The 18,323-nt window shown below is 54.1% G+C and overlaps 1 protein-coding gene across 1 annotated transcript in view; it reads left to right on the top strand.

Annotated features, from left to right (window-relative positions):
• Positions 1 to 16,761, top strand: part of VSTM2L (V-set and transmembrane domain containing 2 like) — a 39,371-nt gene extending 22,610 nt beyond the window's left edge. Inside the window, exons 2-4 of the mRNA XM_041732243.1 lie at positions 1,867 to 2,036; positions 3,718 to 3,768; positions 12,984 to 16,761. Coding sequence (XP_041588177.1) covers positions 1,867 to 2,036; positions 3,718 to 3,768; positions 12,984 to 13,256 — 494 coding nt within the window. The 3' untranslated portion in view covers positions 13,257 to 16,761. The remainder of the gene's footprint in view (positions 1 to 1,866; positions 2,037 to 3,717; positions 3,769 to 12,983) is intronic.
• The last annotated feature ends 1,562 nt before the right edge of the window (positions 16,762 to 18,323 follow it).

Here is an 18,323-nt window from a genome sequence, read left to right as displayed (position 1 = left end):
TGCTGTTGTGGGTGGGAGATGGTGGCGGCTGGCCCAGTGCAGGGGCATGGTGCAGGGGGTGGGATTCTGGAGACTTGTGGAGGCAGCATCCACAGGGTTCCCCGCAGACTGAATCTGGGCTATAAGGGAGGGTGACGGGGTGGTCAACGACGGCTCTACAGTTTGGAGCCTGGACCCTGGAAGGCAAAGGCGGGCATGAGCGATGATGGCTCCCTCCAGGGGCCTGGTTTTGCCTCCCACCCAGTGGGAATAAGGACAGTCCCAGCTTTCAGATGCCCTGCAGATGGAGGCACCTGGCACCTCACCGGGCACACGTTCAGTAATTCAAACAGCCGTTCATATTAAACAGCAGGGACAGCGGCCTGTTCCTCCCTAACCTCAGAGAATGTGGGAAGTCTCCAGGGCTCCATAAACCTCTAACCTTGAGGATTAGGGACCTTGCAAACTTTCTCTTTGCCCAGAAACCAGTTACTGGAGTCAAGCTCCACATGGAAACCCTGTGTGTAGAGCAGAAACAGCAGAAGCTTCCAGATGGAGTTTGTCACTCCTGATGCTCTCAAAGCCCTCAGAATCCTGGGGCAGGTGGGAGGCAAGTGACCTCAGAGCAGGACTCCTACCTCCCAGCCCCGGGCTCCCTCTTCCGCCTGCCCCAGCTGCAGGTGGGAGGGGACACACAGGAGGGACCCCTGGGGCTGGGTGGTGGCACTTCTGCCGCGGGGGAGGGAGGCACCCTGCAGCCTGCAGCAGCCAGGTAGGGTACGGGGTGGGAGGGCTGACGGACACACATTCCCTGGGTGACCTGCACGTTGCCAGGCATCTTTCCAGGGCGAGATAATCTCTCCTGAGAAGAGGAAAGAATTCTAATTACGTCTCAGGACAATATTTGTTTGGAGAGAGGAGAGACAGAACATATGGTGGGGAGTGGCACTGGCCAAATTAAGTGGGGATTTGTTTTCTCATTTACCTGGTGGTGTTGGGCGGGGCTCCTGCTGGGTCTGGGGAAGCTAAGCACTGGGGTTTTCCTGGGGAGCTGGGCCCTGCGGGGGACGGGAGGCGGGCGTGGCTGTCCTCAGAGGATGGAGAATGGGCAATCAGCTCGGCACACGCAGAGCACCTGCTAGGGGCTGAGGGTGGTGGAGCCCGGAGGAGCCCCGGGTCCCTGTTCTCAGGGAGCTCGGCAGGCAGTGCCTGCAGTGAATGATATGAGGTCGAGGTCGGGCAGGCAGGAGGTCGGGGTGGTAGGGACCCTACCCCGGGTGGTCACGGACGGTCTCTCTGAAGGGGCCTAATTAGAGCTTTGTGTGGCGTGAAGGAGCCAGCTGGGCAAAGAGAGCCCAAGGCTAGAGTATTCCAGCCACTGGGCACAGTCAGGGCAAAAGAGGGGGAAGCAAGGCACGCTCACAGGCCAGAGAGGAGACCAGGGGGACGTGGGCGGGCCCGGTGAGCCCGTGAGCTTTCTCCTAGGTGCAGTGGGGAGCCAGGGCAGATTCTGAGCAGGGGTTTGGCCAGGTCTCACTTGGTTTTACAAAGACTGCGGCGCTGGCTGCTGTGCTCTGGGGTTGATAATAACCTGGGAGGGAGAGCGGTAGGGGTGACTAGAAAAATCTGGCACCTCCTCCCTGGCCTTCCTGGCCTCCTTGCTCACGCCTTCCAACCCAGCCCTTCTCCGATCCCTCACAGCCCTGAGTGGGTCTCCCGTGGGGCTCGCGGACTCCGGGAGAGCGACTCAGTGTGGGGGGTGCTCCGGCCCCTGGACCTGCCCCTCTGGCCCCATGTGTCCCCAGCTGCTCAGCACACCCCTCCTGCGGCCTCCCCGGGCTCCTCCGGGGCCCCACCTGAAGCCAGGCCTCCCCTTTCTCCACGCAGCCCTGTTCACAGAGACTCCCCACGACATGACGGCGCGGACGGGCGAGGACGTGGAGATGGCTTGCTCCTTCCGCGGCAGCGGCTCCCCATCCTACTCGCTGGAGATCCAGTGGTGGTACGTGCGGAGCCACAGAGACTGGACCGACAAGCAGGCGTGGGCCTCGAGCCAGGTACTGCCCCCGGGGAGCCACCTGAGCCGGGGCGCTTCTCTGCCCTCTGGGGGGAGGGCGAGCTAGGCTGAGCACTTGGGGTGACCACGGAGAGCACAGAGCCCCTCCCTCAGGGTACAGGTGGGGAAACAGACCCGGTGGGCAACCCCGTCCCTGCACACGCATTCACTGGAGCCCATGCTGTTGGTGCCCAGCGCACACACCTGCCACCAGCCCCACTGACAACCCCTGCAGCTCTGCCTGAGAGCTTCCCCTGGGCCACAGAGCCCGCAAGGCAGCCCGGCAGTGACGGACACAGCTGGAGGCCACGGCCCCCCGCAACCTCCCTACAGCCGGGGTAACTGGAGAGTTCCACACTGTCTCCCTCAGGTGCCCCGGGGAGTAGGTTCCAGCTGCCCGCAGCGTCCCTGGCTTGAGAACGTGCCCACTACTGACTTCCTTCCCTTTGTGGTCTCACGGGCCCACGCCCCTACTGGTGTCCCCTGGGATCCCCGCCCAGCTAGACTAATAGCACTGGAATCTTTGTCTCAAGGTCTCCTGCTGGGGGAGCCCAAACAAAGACACTTCCATTCCTCCACTTGAGTAAATGCAAATAATATATGAATACATGCACCTCTGTGCACATGCTCACATATGAACACGGCCATTTACACACCTGCAAGTGCACACGCGGGCATGCTCACACATTCTTGTGTGTTCATGAAGTAGCCTCTAACATATTCACAGATATGTATTAAAGACTTTCTTTTTTATTTTATTTTTAAAGATTTTATTTATTTATTCATGAGAGACACAGAGTGAGAGGCAGAGAGACAGGCTGAGGGAGAAGCAGGCTCCCCGTGGGGACCCTGATGTGGGACTCGATCCCAGGACCCCGGGATCATGACCTGAGCCAAAAGCAGATGCTCAACCACTGAGCCACCCAGGTGTCCCAAAGATTTTTTTTATTTATTTGACAGAGAGAAAGAGCGCACAAACAGGGGGAGCAGCAGGCAGAGGGAGAGGGAGAGGCAGGCTCCCACTGAGCAGTGGGCCCAATGCAGGGCTCTATCCCAGGACCCCCAGGATCATGACTTGAGCCACAGAGATGCTTTAATCGACTGAGCCACCCAGGCGCCCCTCACAAATACGTATTCAACTTTGTCTTGCTCCTGGGAGTGTCACCTCTCTTCAACGCTTGCAGCCTGCCTCACAGGGCCCAGAGGAGTCCACGGGGGGTTAGAGGAAGCCCTTAGGCAGAGACCTGCAGGTATGTGCAACTGGAAGCATCTGGGGTCAGCCTGCAGGGTATAACACCATGTGGGCAGGACTCTGACAGGATTTGCCACAAACACACGATCATGGGTGTGAGACACCTCAGAATGCAAACACATTCACAGAGACACAAGTGTAGAGACAGACATTCCAACAGACACACCAGGCAGGCTCACCCACCCCCACAGATCCCTAAATACCCACATATCTAAATGCATAGCACATGCAGTTTTACAGGCACCCTCTTCATCTTCCTTTGCTCTGGCTCACCCCCACCCTGAGATGACACAGAGCTGAGGGACGCCCGACTCCAGACCCCAGAGCATCACTTGTCACAGCTACAATCTTAGCTATTGTCCATACTCCCACCCCATGATGCTAACGCCTTGTCTCTGCTCTCTCTGCCCCTCCCGCTCCCTCCCAACAGCTAAAAGCATCTCAGCAGGAAGACACAGGGAAGGACGCCACCAAAATAAGTGTGAGTTTTGGTAATGACTTCTTGCAACGGCTCTAATGGAGGACACAGCTGTAATTTAAAAAAAAAAAAAAAAAGGTCCAGTTCAGCTGGCAGCTTGGGCACGAAGATGGAGAAGAAAAAAGAAAGGGGGAAAAAATGGCCTCATTCTGTTTTTTAAAAGATGCAGATTTTTCAAGTTCATTGAATGACAGGCACAGAAAAAAAAAAAAAATGACAAGGGGAGAGAAGACACATTCTCTCCTGTCAGGGCCAAGGCTGTGTGTGGTCTGGATGCTTTGTGTCTGTCTCAGCAGCATTTTTAATTTGGGGAGCTAACAGGGTCTGATGTGACTAAGCTGGCTTTCTTCGGGCCATTATGACTGACTGTGGTGGCATGTCACGGTCACTTGGGTCATGTGGCTCCTGTGGGTGAGGTGGGGCGGGAGACCTATAGCCAAGGGACTTCAGTACTGGCCGGTCTTACGCATGGACTCATTTTATCATTGCTACAAAGCCATAGGGAACAGCCAAGTGTTCGCCCATTTTCCAGGTAGGGCCACGGAGGCCTGGAGGGGTCAGAGATTGACTAGAGGCCATGACATGGCTGAGCTGCCTGACTTTAGGGCTTGAGTACCTTGTCTCCAGACGCTGCTGGGGCCCCATGTGGGGACTTAGGGGACTCAGGAAGTGCCAGTTTTTGTGGAGGAGGAACACCCAAAGTTGGGCCTGGGAGACGCCAGCACGATTGAGAAGGGAGGTGGAAGGGAAGAGCATGCTGAGCACAGGGGACAGGCCTGGGGACATGTGTGGCCCTCGGGCTGGGCTGGATGGGTGCCTGGGGCATCAGGTCAGCCTGGCAGGAGGCTAGTAAGTCCGCTAGTGACATCAGAAGTGCAGGTATGAGTGTGTGTGTGAAGGGAGTGACCTCCAAATTGACTCTTCTCAGCTGATTCCTCCACAGCTTCTCAAGGGTTTCTGAGGGAGCTCCGGGCCCCAAGGCCAAGGAGACACAGGTACACCGAGGAGCCTTGCCCTAGAGCAGAAATCACAGTGCAGAGTGAACACCATCAGCAGGCATGAGGGAGGGTGCCATGCTGGGCACTGAAGATGGGGGAGCAGAGGCAGGGAGGCCAGGGAGGAGGCTCCTGCAGCCACCCTAATGGGAGGTGGGCAGATTACAGAACAAGGACCTTTATTTTTTTTTAAGATTTTATTTATTGGGGCACCTGGGTGGGTAAGTGGGTAAGTGGTTGAGTATCTGCCTTTGGCTCAGGTGGTGAACCTGGAGTTCGGGGATCGAGTTTCTCATATTGGGCTCCCCGCGGGAAGCCTGCTTCTCCCTCTGCCTGTGTCTCTGCCTCTCTCTCTGTGTGTCTCTCATGAATAAATAAATAAAAATTTTAAAAAAGATTTTATTTATTTATTAGAGAGCAAGCAAGAGAAGGAGCAAGGGAGGGGCCAAGGGAGAGGGAGAAGCAGACTCCCTGCTGAGCAGAGAGCCTAGTGTGGGACTCTATCCCAGGACCCCGGAATCACCACCCAAGCCTAAGGCAGACACTCAACCAACGGAGCCACCCAGACACCCCTGGGGAACAAGGGCCTTTAAAGCAATATTTGCGTAGTCTGCCCAGGGCCCTTCACAGCTGGGGTCTGGCAATTCAAGCCTCTTCCAGATTAGGGCAGCTGCAGCTCCCCCTCTACCCCTGCCCCTCACCCTCACCCTCTACCAAGGGCACATCCATATGCAATGCCCCATTTCTTGCCCAAACACCCACCAGTTAAACCTGGGTAGATAGAGATCTGTGTATATATTAATACACCTGCAACTCACTCTCCTATCATTTTGTGTGCGGTTTAAGGAGTGTCTCAGGCAAAGGGAAGAATAATCTAATTGACTTAGAGGATTAGAATTCGAGGCTGCTAGGCCCCACGTGAGGGGAATGCGAAGATGCTAATTAGTTAAATAAAATAAATGTGCTCAGCGTGATTATGCCATCACTCCCCGCCCCCAGCCCCTGCAATTCCTGCACCAGCTGGGGCTCCAGGGGTCTGGCGAGGAAACTCATGGCCATCGGCTACCTCCTTGTCCAGACAGGATCACACACATGACAGTTCTTAAATGCACACAGAGCTCACCGACGCCTATAAGCAGATGCACACCCCCATTTCCCGCGGGCTAAAAGGCTCAAACTTTTCTCCATGGCCCTTCAAGGCTTTGCTCAACTCATTCTGCTCACTGTCTGGGCTGTCTCATCTTGCTTGACCTGTCTCCCCTTCCCGTCCCAACTCTGGCTGCTTTTCTCCCTTCCCATCCTTGCCCACCGCCTCGCCTTTGCATGGGCCAGTTCCTCTGCCCAGAAAACTCTCCCTCTCTCTTCCTTCAGAACTCAGCTCAGGAAGCGCCCCTTGACCGTGTGGCTCAGCCGGCATCCCATTTCCGTGCTGCCTGTATTTCCATATGCAATCATCCATGTGTGTGTTTGTTTCCTATCTGTCCCCCCACACTCCCAGACTCAGTGGGGCTGGGACTGTGCCTGCCTGATTAACTGTTACGTTTCCAGAGCCTAGCGCAGCGCCTGGCACATAGTAGGTGCCCAATAAATAATTGAATGACAGTCACACACATCCAGGCCAACTGTGTTATAAGCCCAGACACAGATTTTGATACACAGACATGCCAACATGATGTGCGTCTGTGCCTGTACTTGTATGTATACGGATGACATGAAGGCACAAGGTGGCTTGTGTGGAAGCCACAAGGTGGCTCATGGGGCCTAGAACCCAGGCCCTGTATCTGTAGGAGCCAACTGAGCCAGGCAGGAATTCAACCCAGTAGCCTTCTGTCTTCTAAAAATCCTGATTGCAGTGGGCAGCTCCTGATTTTTAACTGTTGGAACCTAATTTGAACAACACTGTGGGAGCTAAACAGCATAGCACACTGGCTCGGCGGCGTGGGTGCTGTGGGATCCCAGGTTCTGGGGGAGGGAGTACCATCAGCTTCCAGGACCCTGGTATGGGAGGGCTCTGTGACCTGCTGGGGCTGCCATGGTAACCCCGGGAAGGATCAGGGTTGGCAGTGCTGAGGACACAGTGGCGCCAGCACCTAGCATCCCTCAGCCAGAACACCTTGTAACAGTGGTTACTAGAGTGAAAACTTTATATGAATTTGTGAATCACAAGACTCCTATTCCCAGCAGGTGGGGGATAGCTGGAGCATGAAGGGAGGCCCATCTTCTCTGCGGGAAACAGGCGAGGGAATCAAAGAGCTCAGAATCCTGTAGGGAGATCAGTTATATAATAGGACAGGCATCTGTGATAAAATAATAATAATAATAATAATAATAATAATAATAATAATAAAGCGGCTAAGATTTATTGAGTGCCTGCCATATGCCAGGAACCATGATGAGCACTTTACATTACATGAATTATCTCATTTCACTTGGGACCTGGGGAAGGACCCCTGGCCTAAAAACATCTTTCTTGGCAACTGGCATATGCCAAGGGTTTCACCTTCGGTGCCTCATTTCTGTGGCTCAGACCACTTATTTTTCTTATTGGCTGTTTTCAAGTTCTGGAAGTTTTTCCTTTGATTTAACTGAAGTTCTCTGTTTTAGAGTTTGGGTTAATTTCCCCTTAACCAGTTTTTTTAAATTTTTTATTTATTTATGATAGTCACAGAGAGAGAGAGAGAGGCAGAGACATAGGCAGAGGGAGAAGCAGGCTCCATGCACTGGGAGCCCGACGTGGGATTCGATCCCGGGTTTCCAAGATCGCGCCCTGGGCCAAAGGCAGGCGCTAAACTGCTGCGCCACCCAGGGATCCCCCCCTTAACCAGTTTTGCAAGCAGAAGTGGTTCCCAACTTCCTAATGAAGGCAAGCTGAAATTCACCCCCTCAACCTGCTTTACCTGCCTTCATTGTATAGCTGCTTTAGTGGAGAAGAACCCTAGACCCCCAGGGTCCCCATATACATGTGGCCCAGTGCTCTGGCCCATTCATCCTGAAGCCTGCACCCCTTCCAGCCAGGCCCCAAAAGCCAGGTACAGCCCTGAAGGGCATCAAGAAGCATCTGCAGCCTCCCTCTGGAATCTCCACGAAATCTCCATGAATGGCTATAAGACAGGCCTGTTTGTTAGATCAACCAAGTGGTTCTGCAGGCCAAGCCCCTGCCAACCCTGGCCAGTGGCTCTGCATGTGTGGTGCACATGTGGACCTGGGTGTTTTTGGTGGAGGGCTGGGACAGCTGGAGTGGTGCACAAAGTCTGCATCCTTCACAAAGGATTAACAGGCCAAGTGGTGGCTCGTGGTTTATTATGATTTTTATTTTCTGCTATCGGTGTTTCCATCTTAAAATTCCTGCAGTGGTCCACAGTATACATAGGGCATCATGTTCTGAGCTCCTCCAGGGAGGGGAGATTCACATGGAGCCAAAACCACTCCATCCATCTCAGGAATGCCTGAAGAATCCCTAGAGAGGTTGAGGGCCTTGAAGATGCCTCTCAGAAGGCCATGGTCATACACACTCGGTCCCTGTCCTCAGGTGCTCCCAGGTCAGTGTGGGAGATGAATATTAACCCAGTCATCACCCATGATAAGAAGTAAATGACAACTGTGACCACAAAATGAGGAGAGCTCCCTGGGGGTCTGAGCCAGTGACAGAGGACCTGGCCTAGTCTGGATGGTCTGGAGGGCTTCCTGGAGAAGGTGCTATTATTTAAAGTAAGCACTGAAGTATAGAGGTGTTGACTAGGAGTGAGGGATCTCGGCTGGGTATGTGTGTTGGAGGAACTGCAGGAGGCTGGTGTGGCCAAGGGGCAGGTGGGGATGAGACCCCAAAGGGCCCAGTCAGCCACTGCCAGGAGCCATCGAAGGAAGAGGCCCTAAGTTGGGGGCATTGTGTGACCCTAGTCAGTGCAAGGGGGATGGACTCTGGAAGGAAGAGGAGAGGCCCAGTGATGTTCAGAGGGAAGATCAGTGGAATTCTGGAATTGATTGTGCCAGAATGCAGAAGGAGCAGGGCAGTGATGATTTGGGAGGGTCTGGCTGGTGTGGGTGAGGCCTTCTGGGGTCCAGATTCAGAAGGACCCTGAGCTGGATTCTGAACACAAGGGTGGGGGCAGGGATGGGGTTGCTGGTGGAAGTGTCTGGGTGCTGCTGATGGAGGGCCTGGGAGTGGCAGGGCTCAGAGCTGGCCCTGGCCTGGGGCAGGGACCATCTGACCCCTAAGCCCCATCCCAATGCCTTCCTGGGGCCACCCTGTCTGTCTCAGGCTCAGCCATGAGCCTACATGTAGGAGAGGTCTGGCACCATGGACATGCATCAGCACCACGCATTCTTCCTGGCCTGGCTCTGGAGGAAGATCCCAGCCTTGAGGGGCCAGGGGTACCCCTGCCATGCCCAGAAAGGCCTGGGCTGTGAGTGAGCGGGGAGGAGGCTGAACTTGGTCATGGCATGGACTCGCCTTGTCTCTTTCAGCATAATTAGGTGCTTAATTGCACTGCTAAGGCCTGTCGATGCCTGTGCCGAGGTGATTATGATTTACAGCCAGGCCGAGGCGCAGAGGTCTCCTCTCGTCCTGGCCTCTCTGGTCTCGCTGGAGGCCCAGTTGGTGAATGAGGAAATTCCAAGAGGCTGCTCCCTCCACCCCCTAGAAGCTGGAGCAGGATGTTGGACTCCCTCCTACAGGATTTGCCTCTGAGGATGGGCTGCGTTCCCCAAGCCAAGGAAGGCTGGGCACATAGGCAAGGACGTAGGATGGGGTGAAAAGGTAGCCCTGTGGTTATTGGTCATGGGAGGCTCCCCATGTCTCTGTCACTGGCTGAGTGGCCTTGGGCAAATCACTTTACCTCTCTGAGCCTCAGTTTCCTGAGGCTATCTTGGCAGGGCCCATATCACAGGGTTACTGCAAAGCTTAAAAAAGATATATGAAGCTTTTAGCACATCATCTCACGGTGATCAAGTGCTCTGTAAACACTGGCCGCCAGCACTACTCTTATTGCTGTTACGGTTTTTCACTCCAGATCGTGCTGAAAGGGGTAGACACCAGGGCTGGCGAGAGCCGTGTCTCATGCGTGACTCTCCCTGAGGTGCTGGGTTCGGTGTGGGGTCTGGGTTGTCTACGAGTCCATGCAGCACCACCTGGGGTCTGGCTGGTTCACAGCTGTGACCTCAGCACCCAGCTCAGAGCAGGCCCTTACTAAGTGTCCACCAAATGCCTGATGAATGCGTCCCAGGAGCCTGGGTGCTGGTGACTGGTCAGGATCAGACCCAGCCTCCCAGCACCCTCCCCGACTCCTTCCTCCTCTCTCAGAGAGGAAGGGCTCTCCTTCTGAAGGCCACCAGGTCTGCTGGCGGAGGGGGCGACAGAGTGCTGGAGGGGGAGCAGACTGCTGGCAGAGGGCCGGTCTAGGCCGGGCCTCGGGTCTGGGGGTGGGAGGGATGGGCTGCGTCTGGTGCTCCCTCCTTAGGAGCCGCTGCTCCCAGCGCTTCGCATTATTACTCCATTAGCGCCTTGTAGGGTTGACAAATGAAGGATAATTAATATCCGTGAGGGAAACAGATGTTGAGGTAATTCGCTCCCCGCTGTGCATTTGCAACAGCATCTCCTAACTCGCCTGAGAGCATGGCAGGGCCACAGGGTGTCCCGGTGCCCTTGGTCAGAGGTGATGGAACCAGCAGGGCCTGCGGCTTCCAGCTGGGCCCAGCCCGGAGCCAGGCAGGGAGGCTGGTTCTCAGCCCCACACCAGGAAGGGGCGGCTGGGAGAACTTCCTGCTCTTCCTACTGGGCACTCTGCCTGTGTCCCACCTCGTGCCTCCTGCTCTACCACAAGCCCATGTTTTCCGGCTTCACGGGGGTGATGACCAGCTGGAAGGCTCAGACGGACCAGGCTCCTTGCTGCTGCCCACCTATCTTCCTCTTCCCTTCTGGAGCCTGGGAAGGGCCCCCCTCTGGCTTTGCCAGCACCTGTCACCCAGCAGGACCCTAGAATGAGTCCATTCATTCAACAAATGTTGCCGTTGTTGTTTACAGGGCACAAGACCCTAGATGGTCACTAAGATGAACAAAAGGGGTGTCATCCCTGTCCTCGTGGTGTTTATAGTTTGGCCAGGGAGAGAAACAGAAATCAAGCCAACAGATGAATAAATGGTCTTCAACGATAATGACTGCTAGGAGATGCACAAGGGGTTGTGATGGAGGGCTTCTTGGAGGAGGTGAGGTTGAAAATGAACAGGAGTCAAGCGGATGAAGAGAGATGGGGAACACCACTGGGGCAGAGAGACCAGCATATGCAGAGGCTGTGAGGTCAGAAAGAGCTTGGCATTTGGGGGAAATGAAAGGGGTCCGGAGATATTGTAAGTCGTGTGTGTGTGTGTGTGTGTGTGTGCGTGTGTGTGCGCGCACCCAGCACAGGTTCAGGCACATCTGCAGTGAATGCACCCCATGGAGACTCTCCTCTTTTGCATCCCAGCCTCCTTACTGCAAAGGTGACCAGCAAGAGCCTCCTGCTCCAGGAGCTGGGGCTTGACAAGAGAGTGACAGCTGGTTTTCCATGCCTGCCCCCTGCTCTGGGGGAGAGGGGCCCGAAGGGCTCAGGGCAGAGGCTGCAGGTCTGAGGTCCACTCGGCTCCAGGCTGGGCCTGGAGAGCCTGCAGTAATGCTGACTGGTGGTGAGGTCAGTGACAAGGGGCTGGGGGCTGAAATCCCCGTTCTGTCTAGGCAGGGTGGGGGCTACAGGAGGCAGGGTGGGGTCCTTTCGGCTGTAATTAAGAAGGGGCCAGGGAAGGATGGAAACTCCTTCCCACCTCTCCTCTCCAGGCTGGACCCCTCTCTTCTCCCTTTCTAACTTCCTGTGTTGAATTGTGGATTCACAGAAAGTTACGACGGTAGATCATAGGGTCCCCTGGGCCCTTTCCCTGGCTTCCCCAGCGATAAACCTTATAAAAATATCCAGCTGCTTTTTCTCTTCTCATTGAAAAAAATTCTTAGCTTTATAGTAGCTTTATAGCCGCCGCAGGTTTATTCATAAGAGCTATGATCTGGAAACTACCCACATGCCCATCAACAGGTGGTTGGATAAACAAATTGTGCAGTATTTCTATGATGGAATACTATTCAGCAGTGAAAAAGCCCAAACGGAGCTGTGCAACCACAGGAGCAGCCTCACTGATTTTCCCTGGTGGGAAAGAGGCCACACACAAAAGAGCAAAAGAGTTCAAGAACAGACAAAACTAATCTACAGTGATAAAGTCAGGGTGGGGGGGTACTGATGACAAAGGGCCACAAGGGTGTGGTCTAGAGGGTTATACGTGGCCCGTGCTTTGCTCTGGGTGGTGCTCACGAACACAGTTTTGTCAAACTGTATGCACTTTACTGCATACAAGGTATATTTCAATTTTATTTTATTTTGCTTTTAAAAGATTTTATCTATTCAGGAGAGAAACACAGAGAGAGGCCGAGACATGGGCAGAGGGAAAAGCAGGCTCCCCATGGGGAGCCCAGTGTGGGACTTAATCCCAGGACCCTGGGATCACAACACTGAGCCGAAGGCCGATGCTCAACCACTGAGCCACCCAGGCACCCTATATTTCAATTTTAAAATAAAAATCAAAAAACTGAATCAAATCAATAAACAAGCAAAGAGTCAAAGTACAAAGACAAATATTACAGACGCTCTTGCTCCCAGCAACCGGTGTGGAGTTATTAGTATCCTGCTATATTTGTGATCAGCCTTCTTTTTTGTTTGTTTGTTCAAAGCAGCAGAACATTTCACACTAAGCTGAGACTTAACTGAGGTCTCTCCTAGGTCCCCGCCCCTCCCCGGGCTCCAGCCCAGACACAGCCACTGCTAGGAGGCCACCGCATTCCCTCCTGGCTGTTTTCACACTTGCACAGATGTGTCTCCGAAGCCAGGACAGAGTGTTTTTTGCAGGAGCTCTGCAGTGAGATCACTCTCTCCCTGCGTGTCGCTGAGCCCGGCTCTGGCTCGGGCTTTAACTGCTGGCCAGTATTCCATCAAATCAACTGACGACCGTCCACTTCTTTGTCCTGTTGATGGACACTGAAGTGGGTTCTACTTTTTTTGCTATTTGACTCACTTTCCGGCAAGCCCCCAGCGCCTCTGTGGGAGTGTTTCTGGGGCCCCAGGGTACAAGTGGGCTCCCAAGACTTGCGCTCTCCCTCTTCCCAGCTGCCGCCTGCTGGCCAGGTCACGGTCTCTCTGTCCCCCTCCCCAGGTGGTCAAGGTGGTGGGCAGCAACATCTCCCACAAACTGCGTCTGTCAAGGGTGAAGCCCACGGACGAAGGCACCTACGAGTGCCGTGTCATCGACTTCAGCGACGGCAAGGCCCGGCACCACAAGGTCAAGGCCTACCTTCGGGTGCAGCCCGGGGAGAACTCGGTCCTGCACCTGCCCGAGGCCCCGCCCGCCGCGCCCGCCCCGCCGCCCCCCAAGCCGGGCAAGGAGCTGCGGAAGCGCTCGGTGGACGAGGAGGCCTGCAGCCTCTAGACTGATGCCTACCCGGCCAGCCCCCACCCCCCCCGTGCCCCTCAGCTGTACAGAGTGCATGAGGAGCCGCTGGACCGCTGGGGACGGGACTGCCTGGGTCCAGCCGCCTCCCCATCCCCAAGACTGCCTGCGGCCACCACGTCGGCCCTCTGCCCGCCACTCCCTTGCTCAGCATGTAAGCCCTGCCCAACCCTTCCTTTTCAGACCCCTGCGGTGACCTGGCTCGGAGAAGGTGGCCCCGCGCACCAAGGGGATGACCACCCCGAATGCTGGGGCGGGCACCACGCCGGGGCCAGGCTGCCTCTCTGTCACCAGCTTCTGTGGAGTCCAGTGTTTTGCGTTGCTTGCTTGTCTCCCATCCTGTCCCGAGCCGGGGCCTCCCAGCCTTACTCTCCCTCCTGCCCCATCATCCCCCGCTTGAACCCGGGGAATGGACTGTGACCCCTCCCCGAATTTGGACTTGAATCTTCTGAGCAGAACTAGGGCCTCTACCTTGGCGAAAAACTGGGGCACAGAGCCCCCAGGAGAGCCTTGCTCTGGGCCCATGGCCTGTGAACAGAGTCACTTGCAGGGGGCCTGGGAGGAGAGGGAGACATCCCACTGCCTCCTGGGGGGATCCTTCATGTTCAGCTTCCTTATACCTAAGAAACGGCTCCCTGTCCCACCCTCTGCAGAGGTGGGGGAACCAGGAATCTGCCCATTCACATGGCAAGTCTGAAGGAGGGCCTCTCCCCTCTGACCCAGTGGCCCTATGCAGAGTTTTGCACCAGCAGGACCCCTTCGAGGGTCTTCGGGCTCTTCCAGGAGCCCCCCTCTGCCAGCTTCCAATGTCCCAGCCCCCTCCTGGGCCCATGTCACACCCACCCAAGGGCCTGGGGCTGTTGGGAGCCAAAGGCCCCCCAGTACCAATCCCCTCACAATTCCTGATTAGGGGGACACCCACCCCCTGGTAATTTGTAAATATTTCTATTGGGCCCAACACCCCCTGGGAACTGGCTCAAACCTCTGGCCGCCCCTCAGTGATGGAGTTGGGATGTGGGAGAGGCCGAGGGCTCTGCCCAGGGGTGTGTGGGTAACCCTGTACACATGATCCAATCTGTGACTACCAGCCAACCTGAATAAAGCGGTTTAAAAAAACCTTGGGCAGTGTCTTTCTGGGGCATTTTTGTGTGGAGCAGTGTGGCGAGGGAGGGGCCAGCTCACACCCACCCTCACTCAGCAGTTTCTCACTCCTGCTCTCCACCCCCCAAACACAGACCCAGAGCTGGCTGGGGCACAGAGAGAGGGTGAAGGGAAACCAGCCTCTGTCCAGTTACCAAGGGCTTGAATTATTCTTAGGTTTTGAGATAATCACACCTACAGAGGAGTGCATAAGACATGTCTATACTAAAAAAAAAAAAAAAAAAAAGACATGTCTATACTGTTTTGTCAATAAATATGTTATAAAGCAAATAAAGGTGAGCCGGCTCCTCCCAAACACAGCACTCCAGAACAGAACCCCCCAGCCCAGCCCGTGTGTTTTCCTGACCAGACCCACTCTCCTCCTTCTTAGAGAGTAACCACCACCCTGGCGTTTAAGGAAAGCACATTTTTCATGTTCTCTTTACAGCTTTACTACTTCCATGTATGTCATCTTAAGCAATAGAGTTGAGTTTTGTCTATCATTTAGAACTTTATATGCATGGAATCCTATCACATCCGTCCTTGCATGTACCACTCTGCTTGTGAGATTCATGCATGTTGTTGCATGTCTGTAATTTGTCCATTTTTATTACTGCATGAATATCCCACAATTTAACTTATTTATTCATTCTACTGTTGACAAGAATTTGTGTTCCCATCTGGGTGCTTGGCAGCATTGCCGAGGGCATTCTCGCCCTTGTCTCCTGGTGCACCTGAGCATGAGATTCTTGGGGTGTGTTTGTTGGGTCGGACGTTTAGGCACGGCATGTTAGGGATCTCGTCTGCCCCTATCAGGTATCACCAGCACCTTATTACAGTTGAGGGAGCAGCTTCAGAGAGGTTAAGTAGCTTGCTTGAGGTCACCCAGTGTTGAACTCTGCTCTGCTGGATATGGATCACCTCCTCACCCACTGAACATCACCACCTCTCCCATAATGCCTTGGGCTTGGATTCCCCTTGGCTCATCCCAGACAAGACTCCCACCCACCACAGTCCTGCTGGGAACCCACCTGAGGGCATGTCCTTCTGGGGGGCTTTTAGGGGAAACCCTCACAGCCAGCACACCCAGCTTGTCCCTCTCCTTTACCCACAGGAACCACCACACCACCCCCACATTAGCCCATCCTCGAGCCCTCCTGCAGTCAGACTGAGTGAACCTCCCTCAAGGGCAGGGACTGTTATCAGTTCTCTGAAGCAGAGAATCAAGTCAGGGGAAGGGTGGGTTGGAGACTGGCTGACTGGCTGAGGACATGAATAAATCAAGCTATGAAGCAGGGCTGGAGACCCACTGCCGAATCCAGGTGTCCCTGCGCTGGAAGGTCAGTGACCTGTGGTCCTGTAGGGCAGCAGCCAGCCTTTTTTTTTTTTTTTCAACAAATATGGTACCTTCCAGAAGTGCCCAAGTGGGAAGCAGGCCCTGAAAAGCCCAGGTTCCTCTGGGAAGGTCCTGGCTGGGCAGCGTGGGGGTGGGGGTACAGGCTCCTGCCAGGGTGATAACAATAATTACAGGTCCTGAGTACCTACTCTGCACCAGGCACTGTGAAAGGCTTTCCACAGGAAATCCTGAGAATGCACACGATCTCGTTTTACCCCCTCAAGGGCATGTGTCCCATCTCCAGTCTGCTCACCCTTTACAGGGGCCCCCATCTCCTTAGAGGGAATATTTCTTCTCCATTGGGAATGCAGTCCAGGGAAGAGCAGTGCCTGGGTTAGATTTCTGCCTCTAACCATCCTTGCTGGACATCCTCAGGATCTGAAGCAAGGCTCCTCACGTCTCTGAGCCTCAGTTTCCTCTTCTGTAAAATAGGGAGGCTCCCAGGGAGATACAAATCAAAATCATGAGTTAACCTCTTTGCACACACTAGGATGGTATGAATCAAAAAGACAGATAATAACAAGCGTTGGCAAAGATTTTAAACTGGAACACGCACACTGCGCTGGTGGGATTATAAAGTGATGCAGCCGCTTGGGAAAACTGTCTGGCATTTTCTCTGAATGTTAAACATAGAGTTACTGTATGACCCAGCAATTTCATTCCTGTGTATATACTCAAGAGAACTGAAAACATATGTCCACACAAAAAACGTGTGCATGAATACTCACAGCAGCATTATGCGTAATAGCCCAAAAGTGGAAACAACCCAAGTACCCATCAACTGATGAACGAGTGAATAGAATGTGGCATATCCAGACGCCGGAATATTATTTGGCAATAAAGAGGAACGCAGTCCTGACACACGTTACACCATAGGTGAAACTTGGAAACATTATTCTAAGAGAAAGCAGCCAGACACAAAAGGTCCCATATTGCATGATGCCATTTTTTAAAAGATTTTATTTGTTTATTCATGAGAGACACAGAGAGAGGCAGAGACAGAAACAGAGACACAGGCAGAGGGAGAAGCAGGCTCCCTTTGGGGAGCCCATGCAGGACCAATCCCAGGACCCTGGGATCCTGACCTGAGCCCAAGGCAGATGCTCAACCACTGAGTCACCCAGGTGTCCCTGTATGATGTCATTTATATGAAATATTCAGAATAGGAATATCCATAGGGACACAAAGCAGACTGGTGGTTGCCAGGGCTAGGGGAGAAGAGAGTGGGCAGGGACTGCTAATGGGTATGGGGTTCTTTTGGGGGTGATTGAGACATTCTAAGATCGATTGTGGTGATGGATGTACAGCTCTGCAGATATCCTAAAAACTACTGAAATGTGCACTTTACATGGGTGAACTGTATAGTGTGTGAATTATATCTCAATAAATCTGCTGAAAGAGAGAGATGCTCCTGACTCAGCGCCATGCCCACAGGCCCACACCAGGCACATGAGAGGCCCCCAGGAAATTCTGACGCCTATTAATATTGCTGTGATTTTTTCATATGGAAGCCAGAGCCAAGTTGTGCCCCTCCCCAGGCACAGAAACCTGAGTCCTAGGGGAGGGAAGTTCCTAACAATCATATACCTAGTCCTGTTCTAAAGTCTCAGATAAACCTCTGCACATTCCTATGTTAGTTACGGGCCACATTCCCCTTCATGCCCAGCCATAAGAATAATGGGACAGCATTGTGCTTGTTATAAATTCAGATGTCCTGGCCCCTTCTTGGCCTTTAGATCCCTGCCCACATCAGTGGCTAGTGCCCCCAGGTGGTCCTCATGATGTGGAGCGAGAGCAGACCCCTGGCCAGGGACACCTTCCCATACTCTTGTTCAGCTTCTATACTCTTGCATCTCCAGCCCCCAGCATCCTTGGTCTCCAAGGCCCTGAATTTTGGCCCCAAACCCTCTCTGGTCCTCTCTCAGGGCTCCCCTGTGAACCCTGTCCCAGAGCTTCCCTTTCTGCCCTGTGCAGGGTGGCGATGGGGTACCTGACAGGGCAAGGGACCCATTCTTGGTCCTTCACCCCAGGATTCAGAGTGTGAGGTAAGAATGCCCCATTTTAGGAGGTGAGAGCATGTCCAGTAAGTTTCAACCCCAGGCTGTCCCTCCTGGTTCAGGGCAGACTGACTAATACTCCTAGTCCCGGCTAGTGCTGGCTAGGTGATTAGCTATCTAGAGAGCTAGGACCAGTTCCTTTTCCTTTTTTTTTTTTTTTTTTAATGTAAGTGCCAGCTTTTACTTATTTTTTAAATATTTTGTTTATTCATGAGAGACACAAAGAGAGAGAGAGAGAGGCAGAGACACAGGCAGAGGGAGAAGTAGGCTCCATGTAGGGAGCCTGATGTGGGACTTGATCCCGGGTCTCCTGGATCACGCCCTGGGTTGAAGGCGGCGCTAAACCGCTGAGCCACCGGGGCTGCCCTAGGACCAGTTCCAAAATCATCCCAGTACTTGAATGAAGAACTACGTCGGGGCAGGGGATGGTGGAGGCCTGGTCCAGGGGAAGAG

The sequence above is a fragment of the Vulpes lagopus genome, chromosome 18 (assembly GCF_018345385.1).
Source record: "Vulpes lagopus strain Blue_001 chromosome 18, ASM1834538v1, whole genome shotgun sequence".
NCBI lineage: Eukaryota > Metazoa > Chordata > Mammalia > Carnivora > Canidae > Vulpes > Vulpes lagopus.
This window is presented reverse-complemented; position numbering and strand designations above follow the sequence as displayed.